The sequence below is a fragment of the Jaculus jaculus genome, chromosome 4, assembly GCF_020740685.1.
Source record: "Jaculus jaculus isolate mJacJac1 chromosome 4, mJacJac1.mat.Y.cur, whole genome shotgun sequence".
Classification (NCBI taxonomy): Eukaryota; Metazoa; Chordata; class Mammalia; order Rodentia; family Dipodidae; genus Jaculus; species Jaculus jaculus.
Window position 1 is genome coordinate 122,667,137 of NC_059105.1, and position 22,016 is coordinate 122,689,152.

General features: G+C 47.4%; 1 protein-coding gene across 6 annotated transcripts in view; it reads left to right on the forward strand.

Moving 5' to 3' along the window:
- Nucleotides 1-19,542, forward strand: part of Psd4 (pleckstrin and Sec7 domain containing 4) — a 46,454-nt gene extending 26,912 nt beyond the window's left edge. For 3 of the 6 annotated variants that reach the window (XM_045148257.1, XM_045148258.1, XM_045148259.1), the window contains 15 exons: nucleotides 4,870-5,898; nucleotides 7,099-7,207; nucleotides 7,630-8,005; nucleotides 10,867-11,043; nucleotides 11,453-11,533; nucleotides 11,652-11,764; nucleotides 11,949-12,007; nucleotides 12,191-12,280; nucleotides 13,302-13,345; nucleotides 13,719-13,879; nucleotides 14,954-15,024; nucleotides 15,300-15,463; nucleotides 15,897-16,041; nucleotides 16,209-16,352; nucleotides 17,915-19,542. In XM_045148257.1, coding sequence (XP_045004192.1) covers nucleotides 4,981-5,898; nucleotides 7,099-7,207; nucleotides 7,630-8,005; nucleotides 10,867-11,043; nucleotides 11,453-11,533; nucleotides 11,652-11,764; nucleotides 11,949-12,007; nucleotides 12,191-12,280; nucleotides 13,302-13,345; nucleotides 13,719-13,879; nucleotides 14,954-15,024; nucleotides 15,300-15,463; nucleotides 15,897-16,041; nucleotides 16,209-16,352; nucleotides 17,915-18,172 — 2,910 coding nt within the window. In that variant the 5' untranslated portion in view covers nucleotides 4,870-4,980 and the 3' untranslated portion in view covers nucleotides 18,173-19,542. The remainder of the gene's footprint in view (nucleotides 1-4,869; nucleotides 5,899-7,098; nucleotides 7,208-7,629; nucleotides 8,006-10,866; nucleotides 11,044-11,452; nucleotides 11,534-11,651; nucleotides 11,765-11,948; nucleotides 12,008-12,190; nucleotides 12,281-13,301; nucleotides 13,346-13,718; nucleotides 13,880-14,953; nucleotides 15,025-15,299; nucleotides 15,464-15,896; nucleotides 16,042-16,208; nucleotides 16,353-17,914) is intronic. The other 3 variants (XM_045148260.1, XM_045148261.1, XM_045148263.1) reach the window with 3 other exon arrangements.
- Nucleotides 19,543-22,016: the final 2,474 nt, after the last annotated feature.

The window sequence follows — 22,016 nt, forward strand, 5'->3', positions numbered from 1 at the left end:
TGATGTTGATTTGAGGTTGAGCCACTAATAAAAGCTTTTCTACTTTATATTTTTAAGGCTGCTCTTCAATATTGACATTATGAGAAATGGTTAATTTCGAGAAACAAGGAAAGTAATAGGCAGATTTGGCAGATTTGCAAAGGTTCTCTAGAAAAAAAGAGCACATTTGGGCTTCTGAATTGAAACAATTAATATTTTGAATTTCATTACATTGAGAACTTCTTATTTCCAATATAATTACCCTTACTATTATTTAGGACAAAATCTAAAAGGCAGCCAGGTGTGGTATATGCCTTTAATCCCAGCACTCAGGAGGAAGACACAGGAGATAGGAGAATCACCGTGAATTTGGAGCCAGCCTGAAACTACATAGTGAATTCCAGATTTACTGGGCTAGAGCAAGACCCTACCTGAATATGCAGTTCCAAGCCCTTTTCTCCTTACACTCCAAGGTTGTTTTAATTGCTCCAGAAATGTGGCCAGGTATGGCTTACACACAGCAAGATCCAGGAAACATGGTTTCTATAGTTCTCCAATGTCACATCCCTACACAAATTCCACTGATCATAATCTGTGCATTGCAGCTTCTCCAGAGAGAAAACAATGGGCACATCCTTGAATAACAGCAGGTCCATAGCTAGGTGATGCCTGCATCCACTGGTAGGTCAAGTCTGACAGGGCCTAGAAATATGTGGAACTTCTGATCCTCTGGCCATGGCTTCTCCCATAGTTTCCTACCAGCCATGAAGGAAGGTCTTTCTTGAGGTCTCTACAGAGTGAGAGTTATGAGTTGGTGTCATCTTGACGACATACCCTGATGCGACATGAGGCTGGTGCACATTCAGATGTGATGTGTGGAAATACGAGGATGAAGACAGAAGGGAGCACACAGGCAGGCACAAACAGCAGAGCTTAGCATGGAGAAAGGGGTAAGAGGACAAGAGAAGTTAAACTCAGGTTCTGGGAAAGGAAGCTGTTGCATAGAACTGGGGTTGCCCCAAGTTCAGACACTTGTAACACAGCTGCATTCTCTCATCCTTCCCCTCCAGCTTCTAGGCAAAGTGCTCTTCTCAGTTGTTTCCTGTGTCCCATGGTCTGTTTTTCTGTGGAGTCTGTGATGTGGGACATTTCATCTCCTTAATCTAATTTGATTGTTCTCTACCAGGCAGGTCTGGTGAGCATGGGGTTCAGGATCCAGGGAAATGGCTCTTGTATTAGCTTGTAATTATAACAAATACTTGAGATAATCAGCCTATAAAGAGAAAGGTATTTTGGCTTACAGATGTGAAGGTCCTAGACCATGATTTATTGGCTCCATTGCTTCAGCTTGTGAAAAATCATCATATCATGGTGGTTGTAAATGAAAGAACCAGGTTACTTACCTCATAGCCAAGGAGCAAGAAGAAGAGACTATGGTCCTACAACTCCTTTCAATGGCTAACTTCCAGTGATCTAACTTCTTCCTTCCCATAGGCCCTGCTTCTTTTTATTATTATTAGTTTTTTACTCAGTGAATACAGTCAAGTTGTACCATTGTTAGCCTCCTCCCTGTCCACCCCCTCCTCATAGGCCCTTCTTGTTGGGGAATAGGGGTCTTGTATGGTGGGGCTAGACATCAGTTATGGTTAAAAGGCATTGTCTCTGTGCATAATGACCCAACATGTGGCTCTGACATTCTTTCCACCCCCTCTTCCACAAATTTCCCTGAGCCATGTTGGGTTCATTTTAGGTCTGCTTCAATAATGAGGTCTTGGAAGCCTCTGTGTCTCTGGATCTCTGGTTTGCTAGGAGTTGATTGTTCCCTGTGTCTGTCTTCTTCACCCTTGTGCTGGTACCATGTTCACCACGAAAACAGCACTCTTGCTTGTTTCCCCACTTATTCTTAGTTTCAGCTATAGGCCCTACTTCTTGAAGTGCCAAGCTAGGGACCAAGCCTGTAAGATATGGGCCTTTTAAGGAACATTCCAGGTCCAGACCATAGCAGGTCTTTTTTTTTTTAATTTTTTTTTAATTTTTTTTTTTTATTTATTTGAGAGCGACAGACACAGAGAGGAAGACAGATAAAGGGAGAGAGAGAGAGAATGGGTGCGCCAGGGCCTCCAGCCTCTGCAAACGAACTCCAGACACGTGCGCCCCCTTGTGCATCTGGCTAACGTGGGACCTGGGGAACCGAGCCTTGAACCGGGGTCCTTAGGCTTCACAGGCAAGCGCTTAACCTCTAAGCCATCTCTCCAGCCCCAATAGCAGGTCTTGAGGTCTATTTGTCTCTTCCCTGTTGGAAGGCCTCCTGCCAGAAAGAAGCTTGAATAGCAATGATAAGCTACCTACAAAATAAGGAAGCAGGTTTTGCTCCTCTGACTGAGTCAACAAGTCCTATATATGAGTGCTCAGCCTGTCCCATTGGGTTAGGGGCATGAGATACAGAGATGGAACCAAGAATGTTGAGTAGAATCTTAACTAAAATAATTGGAATGACAAGCAAGATGGGTTTCAATTAATCTGGTTCAGAGTTAAGGTTTAATGTAGAAAATGGCCCTGCTTTTCTGAAGGCCAGTCTCTGGGGAGAGGCTGACTTATGACTGAATAGAGTGACTTTGAAACTTGATTAGGGGCCTTTTCTAGTCAGCTGAAACTTCAGAGTTGGGAGTGTGTCATTGAGCAACTCCAGGTTCATATTATACTACAAGTGAGAAGTATGTGGTTGGAACAGATGGGTACACTAGTTGTGAGGGAATTTTAGAAGGATATATATTCTAAAGATGGAGAAACTGACATGCATATTATCCCCACCTCATTTCTCTCTGGCATCCTCAGGCAAAGCAAAATCTTCTCTATGACCTTAAATAGATGGACCCTACCTTGATTTCACAGCTCTGAGGGTTAGTGTTTGTTGAGTGTCTAAGCATGGGCCTAGCCTGGGCTGACCAGTAGCCATGCAACACCAGATCTTCTCTGAGGTAGAACCTCAATGCTGTCTTTCCAGGTTTTTTCACTCAGCTCTAAGTGGCAGGAAGAAAACTGAGCCCAGGTCATGTAGGCATCCATTCAGCTCTGTGCTCTCTACTGCTGGACATGAGGGAATTATCCCCATGGGTTTCTTACCTGTCATTAGAACCTTGTATACCAAGTCAGGCCCCACCCTCTTATAGTCTACCTAAGTTAAGAACTCAGTTTCAGATCTGGAGCCTGGGACAAGGACTGAGCATGTGGTGAGGGAGGTTGTACTGGGGAAGGCCAGCTGGGCAGCACATCCTTGTAATAGAGGGAGAGGCACCTACAGCAGGGAGCCACTGGGTGGAAGGTGGGTGGTCTGAGGTCAGACTTGGGCCTCTCTTCACAGCTGTGGATATTAATCTAGGTTCAGACATTGGTTTCCTTATCTGTGAGACATAGCTGCAACAAGTGTATATCCATCTTTCAAGTGTCCACGTTATGGGTAGCAGGTGAGGATGGGCCTGACTAACAGGACATGTGGACGGGGTTTATTGTTGTGTGTGAGTCAGACATTGATGTTGGTTGTGGGCATGTCTATGTGTGCTTTTTAGTATCCTGATGCCACAAATATTTCACTACAGTTTATAAGCACACCTATAGTCTTTGAAGATAGAATTGTATGCATGAAGAAAATGAGACAAAGGGAAAGATGTGATAAAATAGGGGTGTATTTAACAATGGAAATATATACCATAGGTCTATATACTTAAACCTGCAGTTCCTGGATCTAGCATAGCACCAAAGAAAAAACAGGTCACAAATTATAAGTGTCAATATTCATTAAATCAAAACAAGCCTGTCATTAAGGGGAAGCAGGAGCCCTGGGTGGTGGCACATGCCTTTAATCCAAGCACTTGGAGGCAGAGGTAGGAAGATCACTGTAAGTTCAAGACCATCTTGAGACTACATAGTGAATTCCATGTCTGCCTGGGCTCGTGTGAAACCCTTCCTTGGGGGGGAAAAAAAAGGTGGGGAATCAGGGCTACAGGGCCGCAATCTAAGCTACCATCTCATGTAGTGGATAGAGACTCATGATCCTTGAGAAAATACCCACCACATTCCTTGGCTCTATCTGATAGGGGTGCACCCTGAGCAGTTGTGTAGTTGAAACACAGGGCAGCTCTGTGTATAGTATATATGGAACCCCTGGTACATATGGCTACTGCTTCCTCACCTTACCATCCCCAAAAGGCAAGAATCTCCCCATGGAGCAGGTGATATGCTCAGTGAAGGGGAAGAAGGGTCAAATCTCCCACTGTGAAGCTGAGGCTGAGCTGAATGGGGAAGCCTTAGCTGTTTCCCCTGGGCTTGGATACATAGCTGCATACACCTCACATGGAACCAAGACCCAGCCTGTGAGCTGGCCTTGGAAAGGTACAGGCCCCTAAACACCCTCTCACAGAGTACACTGGCAGTCTGTGGCCTTTATCTGCTGAGTGCCTGCTGCTCTAGTGAGTCCACTCTTCTCCTTGCCTCTGTAGTCTGTATGTGACTCTCACTGTGGCTTACATGTCACTTTGACTTTCCACCACCTTCACAGTACCCTGAGGCATTTCCACCTTCTCTTCCTGCTGATCTTGGTCCTGGGCCTTTGCATTTCTTAATTAAAATTCCCAAGAGAGATACATCCTTTCTTGCAAAGCCCCATGGGATTCCTTTGGCTAATGGATGGGTATTTTGCGGTAGATACTGCCCTGGTGCCAGTTTGAGGTTGTGGAGTCAGAAACCATATCTGGTATGAGTGTCCTCCTGGCAGGGCTGTGAGGGCAGTGTTGCAGAGGGACCAAGGGCTATAAACATGTCCAGCAATCTGGACATGGGCCTTCAAGGATTGATAGTCTTTCTCTAACCTGCTGTAACTTTGGCTATTTCCAGAATAGATATGGATTCCCTGTTGCCCTTCTGGCTGGTGCTTCCCTTCATCCATGAAATGGGATTGTGAAAAAAGACACTACTTGGGATTCCTGCTCACCTTTTGCTGTGAGAATGATGGGCGACAACAAACCTTCAGACCACCCGCAATCCATGGAACTTCTCAATATCTGTTTGGGAGAAAATCTTCAACAATGCTCAGAAGCAAGCCCAGGAGAAACACATGGCCAGCCAGGCCCTCCTAAACCTTGTCAGGAACGTACCTGGGCTTTTGAAACTCCTGTATCCACCCAGCCTGATGTTCCTCACACTGGCTCTGATGTAGAGCCCACTCACCAGGGAAGCTGCTATTTCCAGAGGGAGTACAGTCATATACCAGCCTTACCTGGGTCACTGGGGAATAGCTGCCCTTTGGGGAGTCCACAGCAGAACCCAAGCTCATCTACACAGGTGGTTTTCTGGGCTGGCATCCTGCAGGCCCAGATGTGTGTCCTGGATCTGGAAGAGGAGTTGGAGAAGACAGAGGGGCTCAAGGCTGAACTGAGATATTGCCTCTCCCCACCTTCTAGGGACTTCCCTGGTGATGTCAGCCAGAGCCCTAGCCCCCCTGAAGTTGAGGAGGACTCTGAGGATGACAACAGTGGCCCTGAGGGGGAGAACCAGGCCTGGCCAAGGGAAGAAACTTTGGGCTGTTCCCCAGAGTGGGGTCCTGAGGAGGAGAGCATCTTCTTTGACAATCCCCTCTTTCTGGAGAGCCCCTGCTCAGACACCAGTGCTGTTGAGGAGTGCTTTTCCTGGGGTTTGTCAGACACTTACCCTGATGTGAAGACCCGACCTGACAGCCTACAGGCCCAGAAATCTCCACTCTCAGGAACCTCAAGGTTCTGGGAGCCAGACTTGGGGGTTGACATAGCTCATGATAGTGGGCATACCACTCCTCCTTTCCCTATACCTTCCTATAAGCCACACACTTGCTGGGCCTCATGGGCCACTGAGGGGTCACCTATAGCATCTGCTGAGGAGGACAGTAAGGTAAGTTTAAGAAACCAGCCTACAGTAGTGTCAGGGATGTGGAAGGAAGGCTTTCCTCTTCCTCTGGGGCCACAGGTGCAGGACACAACAGATGGTGCAAGAGAGACCAGTGTGGACTCCAGAGCAATGGGCAATAATGTCAACTAACACACAAAAGTAACTGAATCCACAAATGCCTCTGTGGCCCCATCTCCAAGGAGGTTATGTCTCAATGATGCTGGAAGAAGAAATAGCTCCTCCTTTACAGGGTATTCCAAGGCATTCTAAGATCCCTCCTCCCACTTTCCAGAAGTTCCTAGTGGTCACAGGACACCCTACGCTAACCTTTGCCCTCAACTGAGCGGTGTCTCTGTCTTGAAAGATTTGAACATTGTGTTACTTTTAGCTCATCATCTTTCCTTCTCCCCCTATCCAGGGTCAGTAATAGATCAGTCCCTTGTGACAGTGGCAAGAGTTGCATAGTTTTCCCAGCAAGTCCTCTGCTTTAGAGGTAAAGGGACTCAAGATGGCCAAACAAGGCTATAACTTTCTAATCTCTTCAACTCCCAAAGAATAATGGAGATCAGAGGTCTACACTCCCATAAAGGTCCTTCTCTCAGGATTTCCCTTTAAAGCTCTAGGTCCTCAGAGAGGAGTATGGTAGCTCCACCCATTTGAGAGGATTGCTCTTTCTATAATTCACCTCTTCTGGGATAGAAGTGGCCCTATGTGGGACTATCTGGGCAGCCTGAGAGGAGGAGAGGTCTTCTGGGGCTGCAAGCAATTTCCTCTTGTCTTATTCTCCTCTCCTCTCTGCTTGATCCCTCTCCCAGTCTTCTCTGAAATACAAGCCTAGCCTTGACTTACCTGTAGCACCCTGTGTGGACCAAACATTGACCTGGCAGTCAGGACGCCTCAGATTTGACGTTGGTCCTGCTGCCACACATCCTGTTCAACCTTGGGCAAGTCTCTTCCCCTCTCTGTGCTTCAACTTCTCCATCTGTTAAAGAGGATCATGAACCTATTGATTTCCCAGGACCGTTTACCAGCCTCCTAGCATGTGGGTCTTCTCCCATCCATGATTCTTTTTCTCATCTAATTGTCTAGACTGGTGTCCTGTGTTTTAGATGGGAAGACTTCCTGTAGGGAGGGACTTTATATTCTGTCAGCATCCTTTCTTTCTGCTTTCCCCAACTTTCCTGCTCACCTCTCTCACTCCAGGAACCACAGATATACCAGAGGATCTCTGAACAAGCCCAACCCATTCCTGAGGGCTGGCAGACAGAAGGTTCTACTTGGCCTCTGGAGTCTTTCATCTCACAGAACAGAGGTGAGTGCATTGTAGAAATATGAGAATTTGGGTGATAGGTTTTGGGATTCAAAGTGGAGACAGAGGTCATTGTTAGGTTCGTTGTACTGTGTTGGAGCCAGACAGACTTGACGTTAACTCTGCTGTAACTTAATCTGTAAATGAATGTTCTAGTGCTCAGAGTGATGGGATGTCTAAAAGACCCACCATCTTTGATACCTGAGCCTTACTGGCTCAGCAAAAGTCTTGAGTCCTGAGTTGTTTGGGGACCAGAGTTCTGGGAGCCACTGCCTTCAAGAGAAGTATAGGTCACTACTTACAGTAGGACAGGGCATCCTACCCATATCCAGACAGGCTTCCAGGGATGCAGGGGATGTCTGGGGATAGCAGACAGCATTTTCCTGCTTCCTGCTCTGAGTCTGTGTACTCTTATTCTTTGTCAGGTGAGAGGGATACTGGACATCCCCAGGAACCTGCACCCTGCACCTTGGCCCCTAGCCTCTGTGGGAGTGTAGACTCTTCACTACAGCCTACTTGCCCAGATCCTGAAGGCACAGGTGTTGGCCCTAGGTCCAGCCCTGTGTCCTTCCAGGACAGCCCACAGGTCCAGTGCCCCAGTTCCAGTCTTTTTCCCAAGGGACCACTAAATGCTTCATTCTCATGGCTCATGGAAGAGAATGGATCAGAGCCAAGTGACCTGAAGAAAGAGGAAACAGGTGATTCCTCAAATCCAAGGCAGGAGGCAAGGAATGGAGGCACAGCCAGGACTGAAGAGATTATAGCTCTGCAGCCCCACATCAATTTGAGTTCTACAGAAGGGTGAGTCTACCACCTGTGTCCTGGGCTCCTAATTATGTTGCATTTAAGAATACCCTGGTCTGGGGCTGGGGAGATGGCTTACTGGTTAAGTGCTTGCCTGTGAAGCCTAAAGACCTTGGTTCGAGGCTCGATTCCCCAGGACCCACGTTAGCCAGATGCACAAGGGGGCACACGCATCTGGAGTTCATTTGCAGTGGCTGGAGGCCCTGGCGTGCCCACTCTCTCTCTCTCTCTCCCTGCCTCTTTCTCTCTCTGTCACTCAAATAAATAAATAAAATGATTAAAAAAAAAAAGAATACCCTGGTCTGGGTAAAGAATGAAAAATGTACATTAAGATTCCATGTTCATTCTGATGTTGATTTTAGTCTCTAAGACCAGTTATATAGATTACAAAGGATTATGTGAATAGGCTGTGGTAGAGTTTTAGAATAGATTGGAATTATTAAAATTAACCACAAGAAGTTAAGACAGCCACAGACATGGAGGTAGGATTTGAACATGCTGAGGCAAGGCCATCAAAAATGTCCCCAGAGTGTAGGAAACTGGTCAGGGCCATGTTCAGTCTTGGGGGTTGAAGATTGGGGCTAGAGAGTAGGGTTTACAGATTACTTGGAACTTGGAGTGTCTAGAAGAAATTCATCAAAGAGTTTGGGTCTGAGGTATTGACTGGAATCTCAACAAGGGGAAGACTGATTGGGAATGAGATACTGGAACTTGGTGTCCATAGGATTGTGTAACCTCAGAACTGCAGCCAAAGCTAGGAGCAGGGCCAGTGGGAAACTAACTGAGATAGTACATCAAGACTCTCAGCCCCTGGGGACTCAGCAAGGGGAAGGGCTTTGTTCTGTACTTGGCTGAATAAGGGTCACATGAAAGAGACTAGGAGGAGCTAACAGGGCCCCAAGTCATGAACCAAATGTCCCTGGTACTTGGAGAGTGAACCCTGCTCCATCTCAAGCCCTTGGGTGGTGGCAAAAGAATTTCAGTGGGTAACACAAACCAAGGAACAATCTTCCTCATTAATCCAGAAACCATTTTGCCCTGCAGCCTTTCTAAGGCTGGCTAATCACAGGAGACTTAGTATCTAAAAAGAGAGATTCATTATTCCATACAGTAAAGTGAATCTAGCCCCACACAAAAGCAAGGCAGTCCACCTAAAATGATAACCTTACTTTCAGAGTACATAATGAAAAAATTTGAACTCAAACTTTATCTTGGTATATGACATTAAACATATGAATAAATTTGTTTAATCTCGTTTTTTAAGATTTATATTTATTTATTTGAGACAGAGAAAGAGAGAGAGAGAGAGAGAATGGGCGTGCCAAGGCCTCTAGCCACTGCAAACGAACTCCAGATGCATGTGCTGCTACATGCATGTGGCTTATGTGGGACTTGGAGAATCAAACCTGGGTCCTTAGGCTTCACAGGCATGTGCCTTAACCACCAAGCCAACTCACCAGCCCTGGTTAATTTTATATTGAACACAATGTATGAAGCTTAATTTTCCTGGCATGTTTTCTATTCCCTGTCCCCCTTGACTTTGCCAGTGAAATCATGAAGGTTTTTTTCTTTTTTACATATAACTTTATTAAGATATAATCCACATGCCATGTGGTTTATTCATTTAAATGTGCATTTCCATGACAATTTTGTATTTATATAGTTTTTTTAACCAAAGTGCTTCCCTATCTAGACATTATTTTAATAGCAATATTATTGTCTCATTTTAAAATATCTTAGGGCTTCCTTCATTGGTTTATTCAAATAATCATCTTTAGACATGACAGTTACATCATTATTTTCATTTCCTCCTCTTCAGTTGCTCAGTGGACTTGTAGGTCCTCGTTTGTCAGCGGGCTTCCCTGTGTTTCCTAGAGTCTCCCAGAACTATTTTCATGGCCTTCATGAAACCCTAGTTTTGTTGTTGCTGTTGTTGTTTTACAAGATGTGGTGTATCACTTCTGACTCTGCTGTGTTTATGCTACATTGAAGGATGTCTGGGAGGCTTAGGAAGCAGAGATTACCAGCAAAGAACTGAGCTTTCTGTGCTAAGGGAGCTATTGCATCAATTCTAATAAGTGGTCAGTTTCTCAGTTTTTCAGAGACCTATCTGTATTTTCACATTATGATCATACTGTGATATTAGCCTGCCTGTAAAATTGTTTTAACTAGTAACTTGAATAATGAATATGAGACTAAATGTTTCTAAGAATCTTACTGCTAGATCCTTGAGTGTCCTCTGACTCTGGTATGGCTTTCCTGGGTCTGTTTATACCTGTCATAAGTTACCAGCCAGTCTCCTAGGCAGGGGAGAGGAGGGTTATTGTAAACTTCCTCTGTTTTCCCTAGTTGCTGCTGTTCTTAAAACCAGTCTAGCCTCATTGTTATACTTTGCTTGGCTCTAGAACTAGGAGTGGAGTCTGAGGCTGAGGCTGGGGAAGAGACATGAAGGCATAGGAGGATGGCTGTGGGGGTGGAGGTAAGAGGTAATCCCATCTTACCATAGGTTGGATAGCACACCATTAGCGTTCCATTTGAGCTGAAATAAGCTTGGCACATCTCTGTGGTTTACCTGGAGAAGTTTGAGATGCCAAACTTGATTCTAGTCCTTGTACGTTTTATGTGAATACCTTCTCTCTGAGATCTCCTTGTCCTAACCTGGGTCAAGCCAGGCTGGATGTGATGTTATCTCTTCCTGGGTAAGAGTCTACATCCCACTCCTTGAGACGCATGAGTTCCAGCTCTGCCCCTGGACTTTGGGCTCCTCTTTTCATGATTAGCCTACAAGGACACTAGAGACAAAACCCCTGCATGCTCATCCCTAGTGAGAACATGAGGATACTAATGGACTTTTCTAGGCTTCCAGAGAGTCCCATGTTTCAAGTCCAATCACCAGGGGAAGAACAAAAGCCATCAGCTGGAGACAAATTGGGTAATGGCTTCAGGAATGACAAGGAGGCCTGGAACCTAGCCTCCCGCCTCTATCACCTGGATGGTTTCCGGAAGTCTGAAGTGGCTGCTTACTTGCAGAAGAAGTAAGGGTTTTTTGCAGCTCAAGGATGAAACAGAGCACAAAGGAGCTTCCTTCCTTTCCCTGTGTCTCCTTTATTTCAACTGCCACTTTTTATCTCATCATGTCTATCCTGCCTCTTCCCCATCCCCCAAGTAGTCTTTTTTCTATCCCTGGCCATACCTGATGCTTCTTTGTAGTCATGCCTGAAATACCTCTTTGATCTTTCTTTAAGTCTGTGCATCCAGACCTCTTGCTCACCACAGACACCAGCCCCTGGCTACCCCCTTGTCCTCTTGGCATATGATGTCCAGTCTGACTAAACTTTTCCCTCATCTGGTCTCCGCCACATCTGGCTCCATAAAGTGCTGACCTTAGGGCTCTTCTGCATCTGCAGCCTGGCCTGACTTTACCATCTCCATTACCCTCTGCAGCAATGACTTCAGCAGGGCTGTTGCTGAGGCGTACTTGTCCTTCTTCCAGTTTGGAGGCCAGAACCTGGACCAAGCCCTCCGGTAATGCCTCTGGCCCTCTGGGGTGGCTGTGAAAGAGGGGATGGCTTCAGGGTAGTGGTTCTGCCTTTCTAGGATGTGTGGAGTATACCACCTTCTTGACTCTGGCCCTCTTTGGCAGAGGCTTTCTCCAGGCCCTAGTGCTCAGTGGGGAAACTCAGGAGCGGGAGCGAATTCTCTACCAATTCTCCAAACGCTACCATTACTGCAATCCTGGAGTCTTCCTCTCAGTAGGTAGGGAGGGCTGGCTGGTGGCAGGGTAGGGGGACTTTAGCAGTGGCTATGTGTCTGCTCAGAGTTCAATGGGCAGCCACTGCTGGGCAGGTGTTGGGCTGTGGAGAAATAGGAAAAGGAAGTCATTCTGCCTACTATGGGCAGAGGGTCCAATGAACTTTCTACTTGCCTCTCTCTGGGGAAGACTCCATACACACCTTGACCTGTGCGATCATGCTCCTTAACACTGACTTGCATGGACAGGTAAGAAGTGGGCAGGGCACCTCTGGATGCCAGGCAGAGGGCAGGGTTGGAGTGGTGTCTATGACAGGGCAGGGAGGGTAATTTAAAGACCAGAGGTCCAGGTCAGGGTGGGTTGTGGCAAGGCTTGGGGTATTCTCTATCAGGATGAAGTGTTCAAGCTGTCCCACTTCTCCATGGTAACAGAATATTGGGAAGAGCATGTGCTGCCAAGAGTTCATAACCAACCTGAATGGCTTGCAAGATGGCAAGAATTTCCCAAAGCAGCTGCTGAAGGTATGGCTTTCTCACAGGGCCAGGACCAGGAGCTTCTTGTTCTCTGTCTGAGACCGGGAGCCCTGGGTCCACTGGGGAATGCAGAGCTCAGAGCTTGCACTAATGAAACATCCTTGAGTAGATGAGGACTTACCTGCTAGTTCCCAGCTAGCTGCACCAGCACCATCTTTGAATTTGTTAGCTATGCAGATTCTTAGCCCTAGATCTATGACATCATATTCTGTGTAGCTGGAGCCCTATAAATTCCTAAGAGATTTTTACATCTTTGGAGTCTAAGAAGTGCTAGTTTATTGATTGTCTGAGTGGATGCAAGGAAGAATTTCATGTAGGGAAAATCTGGAGTTCAGATTTGGAAGATGAGTACTCCTGGTTTGATTTCTAGTCTTGTACAGTGTACCCCTTGACCAACTCTCATTCCTTCTGAAGGAAATGAACACCTCACAGGGTCATAATCAAGAGTAAATAAATTTTTTCAAGTGCCATACATAGCATGTGCTTCACAAGCAATTCGGTTACTGGTTGTTGCATCTACTCTGTGATAATTTGTTGAACATGTACCATATGCTCACACCTTGCCAGGATAAAAGGCAAGAAATAAGAAATGCCCATCTATGTTAATACTGTTTTTTTATTATTATTATTATTATTATTATTATTTCCAAGTTTTAACATTTCATTCATTCATGAATTCATTTTCAGACATTTCTTTTGAAAGTTGTTCATGCAAGTTCTTTTCTGGTCCCTCTGGGCAGGATGGAATGTGGGTGCCTTATGTTACCTCCAAAAGATCTAGGTCAGGCCTCAGAAAGCTTGGGCAGGACAGGGTCTTGGATGCCTGCATCATCTTTATGTCTCCAATATCCAGCCCAGAGATGGATGCGTGTTCTTTCAGGGAAGAAGTTCAACTATGAGTAGGTAGAAGGAATGGGTGGTATACTATGCTCCTTGATGAGTGCTGACAGAGTTAGTTTAGGCCCCATAGCTACTTGGCTCTCTACCTACCTGTATGCTTCTGTTTCAGGCTCTCTACTGGTCTATCCGAAGTGAGAAGCTCGAGTGGGCTATGTAAGTGTGCCTCCTTCCCTGTTCACCTTCACTTCTTTCACCTCTGCCCCTGGGTCTTCCTCCCTCTGTTGCCCACCTAACAAGTTGGAGCACTTCAGGGCTTTGAACAGTACTTTCTGTAAGTGAGTAGAGCTAGAGGCAGGCGGCTGATCAAGTCTCAGGAAGGACATAGGAGCCCAGGCAGTACTAGAGAAGCCAGAGGTGGAGAGAGGGTAGCTGGTCCAGGAATTGTTGGGTTGGCGTTGGACTAGGGCTTTTTTGAGGGATGCTATTCTGTTCTTTCCAGAAAGAGATAGTGCTGAGGCCCAATGCAGTGGGTATTGCTATGGTCTTTGCCTTCTAAGCACTCCCAACTTTATTCTTTGCCATCCAGGGATGAAGAGGATGCATCTAGACCTGAAAAGGCTAGGCCCTCTCCCACAACTGGCAAGATGAACAGCCCCTTCCTCCAGCTGGCTAAGGACCAAACAATACCCACCTACAAGCAGGGCATCCTGGCTAGAAAGATGCATCAGGATGCTGATGGCAAGAAGAGTGAGTGCCTCCTTCCCAGGAACAGGGCTGTGTGTGGGGAGCACTCTGCTCGGGGAACGGGGCCCTGAGTGTTCAGAGAAATGGGTAGTTTGTGTTCTTTTCTCAGTATATCCAGAATGGTAACTAGGTGCTGAGACAAGACAAAACAGGTCTGGTTATTCTCAAACCCTAGTATCCCTGTGGAAAGGCAGAGATCAGACAAGTACAGGAGGCCTTGAGGAAAGGTTTTTGACTTTGTTCTAGGGGCTGGTTATAGGGACAGACATAAGGGAAGCTTCTGGAAAATAATGACATCAGTATGGAACCTTGGAAAACAAGAGGGTATGGGTTTTTGTAGTTGTCTGGGTGCCAGCAAAGAGCATGCAGAATCTTCTCAGAGCATGTAGTTTGTGAGAAGGAATGAAGGGGTGCACTGGGTCAAAATTTACAAGTCTGCATTTGAGCCTCATTCTCTGGGCAGTTGGATTTCTGAGGAGAGCAACACCCTGACCAGAGCAGCAATCTCTGGAATTACAGATTAGACAGGGTGTTATGATGGGCAGTGACAGGGAGAAGCCACAGGGGCCAGTTTTGGCACACAAGGGCAATGTGAAGAAGGGAGGAAAAAAGGAGAGACTCATGCAGAGGGGGTTGCTAAAGGCAGAACACCCTAAGCCTAAGACTTAAGTGCCAGTGCCCTGTGGGTGGCCATACCCATCTATCTTGCAAAGTGTCTGAGTGAAATTGGTTTTGTGCCTGTGTATGTGTGCACCTGGGGTTTGGGGCATGTTTGTCTACATGAACATCCATGTTTATATATAAAACATTGTCTGATACTGTTTCTTAGTGGGACTTTGTGGAGACATTAGATGTTAGTGATTGTATATGTTTTCTTGTGCTGGTATGCTATACTTATGTTTATGTGCCTGCTGCCCAGGAACAGGGCTGTGTATGGGACCACTCTGCACAGGGGTCAAGTGAGGGATTGAAGGTGGGGAAAAGGGTATGGTCGGGGATGTGTGCACACTTCTGTGACTATCTGAGCATGTTTTGATATGGTACTACCACCCACCTTTGTGTCTGTTACTGGAATAGCACTGTGGGGCAAGCGCGGTTGGAAGATGTTTCACACCTTACTTCGAGGGATGGTTCTCTACTTCCTGAAGGTAGGCAGGGAGTCAGTAGCCCTATTGATTACTTCCTGGGGCTTGGCTGAAGAGTTAGTGGATGGGGAGCGGGAAGCACTTGTAGACTGGGATGTGTGTCCTAGGATACTAGTTGCAGAGACCTTATAGTAATAGCACCACCCTGGCTGGCAGGATGCTAGTTGTTAAAGTGTATTTCAGACTCTGGGCAGAGTGGAGGTCAAGGAGAAGCCTAGAACTGACTGGTGGGGAGGGATCTGATGACTTTTTTTCTGAGCTCCTGTGCCTGGTGGCAGGGAGAGGACCACTGCCTTGAGATGGAGAGTTTGGTGGGACACATGGTGGATGAGCCTGTGGGGGTGCATCACTCGTTGGCTAGCCCTGCCACCCACTACACGAAGAAGCCTCATGTCTTCCAACTGCGGACTGCCGATTGGCGCCTCTACCTCTTTCAGGCACCGTGAGTCATTAGGGTGGGAGAAAGTGGCGAAGGCTCAGTTCCCCTAGTATTCTCCTCTCACACCCTGAAGTCTACTGGCCCCAGCCCCGGTGGGAGCTTCTATCTTGACCAGGTAGAGGAGCTCAGGATTCAGAGATAGGACATAGGAACAGCTGCTCCTCTTCCCCGCCCCTTGGTCAGTGTACCAGGCTTTTCTTTGTAAGGACAGGCCCAGCCTCCCATTTGTGAACAGAGGACTCTAGGAAGCCATCACCATTTGATATAAAATCTGTTGCCTTCCTAACTTTTCCAAACTCTTTGGCAGATAAAATCCCGTCAACGTAATGGCTCATGGCAGGGCTTCTGGTTTTATAGGCTGAGTCCTCAGGGGCACGGGAAAGATGGGAGGTGACAGGACATGCCCCTGAGGACCTAAGACTTCCTTTGCCCGCAGCACTGCTAAAGAGATGGCTTCCTGGATTGCACGCATCAACCTGGCAGCAGCCATGCACTCAGCGCCGCCCTTTCCTGCCGCCGTAGGCTCCCAGCGCCGATTCGTGCGACCCATCCTGCCCATGAGCCCAGCCCACACCTCCCTGGTATAGCCTCACCTAGCCAGCGGGTGTATAGGAAGCAGGAGATGGGTGAGAGCAGCGCATCTGGCTGGTGGTCCCGGGACCACGGAGCGGGACTGCATGGACCCAGGCAGGGAGCAGGCACTGGGTGGGGGTCTTGAGACCGCTAACTCACCAACTATGGCTCCTAGGAGGAGCAGCATCGATCCCACAAGAACTGCCTGGATGCTGCCTGTGATGACCTGCTGGACTTGCAGAGGAACTTACCTGAGCATCGGGGCCGCAGCCGCGAGCTGGAGGAGTACCGTTTGCGGAAGGAGTACCTAGAGTATGAGGTGAGACACTTGCAGTCTCCTGGCTGCACAGCACCCCCCCACACACACTGGGCCCTCTGCCACTCTCTTCTGGCTATCTCTGTCACTGCAGCCTCCATTGGCTCTGTCCTGACTGGAAGATTTGTTGATGGCACATTAGGGGGTAGGAGCAAGGGCGGGGGGATGATACAAAGTGAGTAAGGATATGGTCTGTGATCACTAAGGCCCATTCTTTAGTTTTTCTCCTCAGAAACACATGGCAGTTGCTTGTGTGGAAACACAAGGGTGTTGTTTTACAAGTTATTTTTTTTCTCCTAGGAGTATATCTGCCTTCCTAAGCAGAAGGAAAATTATAGTTTTACTGAATTATTCCCACCCCCAATAATCACAGGTAGTATGTATAGAGCTTTAATTACTTGCATGGATTATCTCATTTAACTATCTATAATTATGGGATGTGTGCTATTATCCTCATTTTATAGATGAGGAAACTGAGGCACAGAGAGATTAAACAATTTGTCCAGACCTGATAAATTTACACGCTGCTCTAGTCACATTGTGCCTCACATTTGATCTTAACTGAGGCATGGCCTTTGCTCTATGACTCAAGTATTTTCCCCTCTAGTCTCCCCCACTCCTACCTACTTACACACTCTGATTGTGCTTTGACCTCACACCAGTACACACTCTAGGATCCTAATGCACAGTTAGGGCTGTGGGGTTCTTGTTTAGGGTAGGGACCACTGGATAGGGAAGGTAGGCAAGGTGGAGTGTGGGAACAGAGGGAGGAGTAGACCATCTGGAAACAGAGATTAGGGAGAATCATCAACAAGCTTCCTGGCTGCCCACCTAGCCTTCCTGTAGCTTGGTCCCTCCCTGGCTTGCTTTCAAGGTGCCTGCCTGGCCCTTTGACTTGCTGATAGTCTCTGTGGTGGTTAGTGCCCCACTTCCCAGAGGTGCTTACATGAAAGAACCCAGCTTGATCATGACCCCCTCCCAATTGAGACCTTTAGCCATGGGCCATGCTTTGCCTTCCTCAGTCAGATTTTCTCCTTTATTACTTAGAGAAAATAGTTTGCATCTTGCTAGCCTCCCAAGGCAGGGATGAAGTCCCATTGGGAGGGAGGGCATGAAGGTACATTATAACCTGGGAATGATACCCCAGGATGCTAGTCACAGAGAGGCCTTAGTGGTATTAAGCAGATGTGGATCCTTAGCCTCACATTTTCCAGACACCAGCTGTTCAAGTGCTATTCAGGTCCCAGTAGAGCTTAGTCCAGATATGAGCTGCTTAGGTGTAGTACTGAACAGGTCTCTGGATTGGTGGGTTACACATCTGTGAGTATCTCAGTCATAACCTGGTCTAGAGATGGATAGTACTAGAACTGGACATATGATACAAGTAATTACACATACTCCAGAAACACCCTCAGCAGTCTAGCTGCATGAGCACCATGCAGAACTGTTGGAGCAGCCCTCCATCACCATAGCTTCAAATACCTGTCACTTGTCCTTCAAGACTCCAGACTCCTCCTGACCTGGAGTCAAGATTATGCTAAGGCAGTGGGGCCTGTGTATTGTAGAAAATGCGTTATGAGACATACGTGCAGCTGCTGGTGGCCCGTTTGCATTGCTCCTGGGGAGACCTGGCTCAGTGGGAGGAGCAGCTGGGGAAGGAAGGTGAAGGCATTCTGGAGCCCAAGCCCAGCCTGAAGAAGTACCACTCAAGCCCATCCCTGCACCAAGATGAGGCCCCCACCACAGCCAAGGTGAAGAGGAACATCTCAGAGCGCAGAACCTACCGGAAAATCATCCCCAGGCGAAACTGCAATCAACTGTGAAGCCAACAGCACCTCACAGACACTGGCCCCTTTTCTGAGGGGCCTTGTCTCACTGGCTTCATGACAAAGAATGAGGCACCCCCCCCTTCTCTGCTGAAGGACATTCATTCCCTTGTGGCTCCCATTCCCTGACTCTAGAGCACCCTGCTAAGACTGCCACATCTTCTCACCACTCCTTGTGACAGCCCCTCTGTTGCCCCTATTCCTGGCTATTCCTAGGTAAAGACAGAAGTTGGGCAAGGACTTGGCTCCAATGCCAGAGTTCATCCCATGTCACCTCCATCCCCCAGAATTCAGAGCATCCTTATTTCCTGGACACATGTGGGCCTGGTTTCTGGTTTGGTAGCTTTGAGTAGTGTAGCCAGGCAAACACATCCCTGAGGATGGTGCTCCTTAGAGAATGAGGTGACTTTCCAGAAGAAACAAGCAGGAACTCTTAGGAAAGCCTAACCAGCATCTTATGACCCAGGGAGCAGGGTCACTCAGCCCCATCCCCAGTGGGACAGCCTTCTGACAGGGACCTGGGCAGGTTTCAAGGGCTCAGCAAGGCTGTGAGTTCCAGGCCTCTGATTGACTGTTTTGTCCTATAATAAGCCATGCCCCCTAGCTGATGAGAGGACCTCATGCCCAACTGTAAATCAGTACATCAGATCCTGTGGCCTGAGCCAGGACCAGTTGGGGTGAGAGCCTTCAGAGCTCTCTGGAAAACCCTGGAGTCCTGTGAACAAGGAACCTTTGTTCCTGAGAGCAAGGAAGGTGGTTCTCCAGATACATACCATTGTAGAGTGCAGAGGGGTGGAAGGTATTGACCAGCTCCTTTGGAGTCTGCCTAGCAGTGGAGGTGGAGGCTTTATGTCCTTGGTTCTTGTTCAGATTTAAGAGACTGCTGCATGCATCCCTTCCTCCATACCTCTTAAAACTGCCTTTCTGAGGATGTCAGGACCCCTTCCTTACTCACAGGACAGCTCCTGATGCTTTGCTGCCCTCCCCTTGTCCTGCCCTCTGGTTGCCTTCCAGCTAGGACAGTTCTCTAGAGGAGGTTCTGGAGACTCAGGGACTTGGGGCTGTGCCTGTGGGAAGGAGGTTGGGCTGAGGGGAGCAGCCACCATTGTCTCTGTTCAGCCATGTGTGCCAGTAGGCTGCCAGCCAACCAGGGGCCTCGGCTGCCACCCCTACCAGCTGATGCATTGCCTTTCCTGCCTTCCTACTGGGCTCCCCTCCTCTCTTCTGGTGATGTTTTAACAGCTCTGGAGGCCTGGAGCTCCAAACAGTGAGGCTAGTCTGTGGGAGCCACATGGGGGTCTCTGGCCAGGACATGGAACTGGACCAGCCACCCAATGGATATACAATAAATACCAGTCAACAAAGGAGCAAATGTGTAAGAGTGTGTAATGAAGGGAGGGTCAAGCAGTTGGGGCCACCTGCAGTGTGGCAGGCTGCATCTCCCTTTGACCTTTGTGGTAGTGTGTCTGTGCTTATATACAGAGTGCTGTGGGTTCATGCTTGTATCACACTGTTTCAGGCTGCCTCAGAATCATTTTCATCCATCCATTTCACAGATACTATGGGATGCTTTCTATGGTCAGTACTAGAGGATTCAAAATAAATTAAACATGTCCCTGACTCAGTGAGTTGGCAGTTCTGTCCACTGGTTCCCAGCTGTCAGTATAGAGACATGCTTTATCTTGCTGGGGAAGCTTGCTGGAAAAAAGGCCATTCCTGCTGCATACCCAGGGGATTTGGATTCAGTAGGCCTATCAAGGGGATGGGTATATATGTTTAAAATTTATTAGGCAAGTCTTAAAAGAAGCTAACAGCTATACCAGTTACCCAGTCATCTCATTTTATTGAGGTAGAAACTTTGCTGCATGTGGATGTGACTTAGTCAACAACTGATACTTACAAGCTAAGTGTCCTTGAATGGGTTGTTTGATCTCATTAAATATGTATCAGACTTAACACAATAGAGGGTGGAGGTTTGTCCACATGTCACTCCTTGATGTTCCTTTGCACTTAGAACCAGAACTCCTTTTCATTTGTGCACGTAGCACTTTTGCAGCTAGATGATTATGGTTGCCTGGCTTTCTAAGACAATGCTACCTGGCACTTCACTCCAGGACCCTCTTCCAGGAGGTCTGCAGAGTTGGAGACATGATCATTGGGCTGCAGTTTTAACATGTGGCCACTGAGAGGCAGGCGTGTACAACTTATATGGAAATTTAATATTTCAGAATTGAAAAAATTACAAGAAAAGGGAAAACACAAAGACAATGGCCTATAGCCTTAGAGCAACCTAGCACACTGGCTTCTCTCTCTGATGGCCTGTCCCCACTGTCCCCTGCTAGCACCTTTTCCAGCTTTTCTGGATTACAGTATCTCTCACCCACACCTTTGCCTGCCCTTCCCCCAGAGGAAGAGTTCCTTGTTTACATGTTGTGACTAACACCTTCCTCTAGTCCACATCTCTCCTTCAGAAGTCCCATTAGGAGGCCCACTTTCCTACCCTTCCATATGTCACCTCAGTGTCAAGCGGGGAGGGGAGAGGGCAGTGACCCTATAAGCCTGCCTTAGACTGCTGCTTCCTAGGTCTGACTCCCAGGATGGCTGGGCCTCACTAGCTGTTTCTTCTTACCTGGTTCCCTACCCAGCTCTCATTCCTCTTGCCTGGGCTTCTGCCCTACTCTTCCTTGAAAATACAACACCAAAGGGCACTGATGACATTTAGTCATCAAATCCATTGCATTCTATCCAACCTTTTGCTAAGCAGCCTTTGACCCTGAAGGCCACATTACTGTCTAACCTGTACTTAGGCCCTAGAGGCAAACTGCCACAGGTGCAGTCCTAGCTGCACATTTTCTAGCTGGCCATGGGCCACTTCCCTGACCTCTTGTGCTTCTGTTTACTTCTTTATAAAATGGGGATAATAGCACCACTTACCTCACAGAACTGAAGGAAGAAGGAGTGAAATTAGGCATGTAAACACTTCAAAACAATGCCTGGCACTGAAAGAAGGCCTGGTAAGTTAGCTATTAGCAGGCAGCCTCACTGGATCACTCCAGGCACCCTCTCTGCCTTCTTTGAGTCCTGGCTTAGATCCTGCCTCAAATGAGTCATCCACTTTGGAGGTGGGCCTCTGTGCCTGGCTTTTCCACTGCTTGAATGTTGCAGAATCTTGGCTCAAATATGATTCAGGAAAAAAGGACAATGATAGTTTTCAGAAATTGGGTGCTCTGTTTGCAGGTCCTGGATGCAGGTGAGGTTCAGTCTAGGGCAACACACCCCTCTTACGCCTCATTTCTCTCTTGTTCTCCTGGCACTTCGCCTTCCAGGCAGGAGCAAGATCCTTTCGGTGCATATCTAATATGTAGAGACTACTACCTAGAAATTTCAATCTCAAATCCAGGAAGAATAGTCCTGGGTCATTTGCCTTGGGCTCATATCTGAGCCAATCACTTAAATCAGGCCAGGAGCCTGGGAAATTAAATTCCATCTTCAGAGATGGTGTGAGTGAGGCCAATACTACTCAAAGGTATTAGCACCAGCTGCTGAAAATTTCTGAATACTGTAAACATAAGTAGGAGGAAAGCATGATGGGAGAAAATCAACTAGAACTCACATGCTATTTCTTCCTGGAAGCTGTGTTGGTCTCTTCCTCTGCTATCACCAAATAACCCCCTTTTCCTCCTCTGTTCTTCTCTTCCTACTGCTTCCTATTTGCCTCTGCTCCAAGAAGGATGCAACCTTCCAGAAGCAAAGCCTAAGGACATTGGTTTCCTTTGCATCTTCTGGACTGTGCTCCAGAATCTGACATCTAGAGTCAATTTTCTCTTGTCCTTCTTGCACC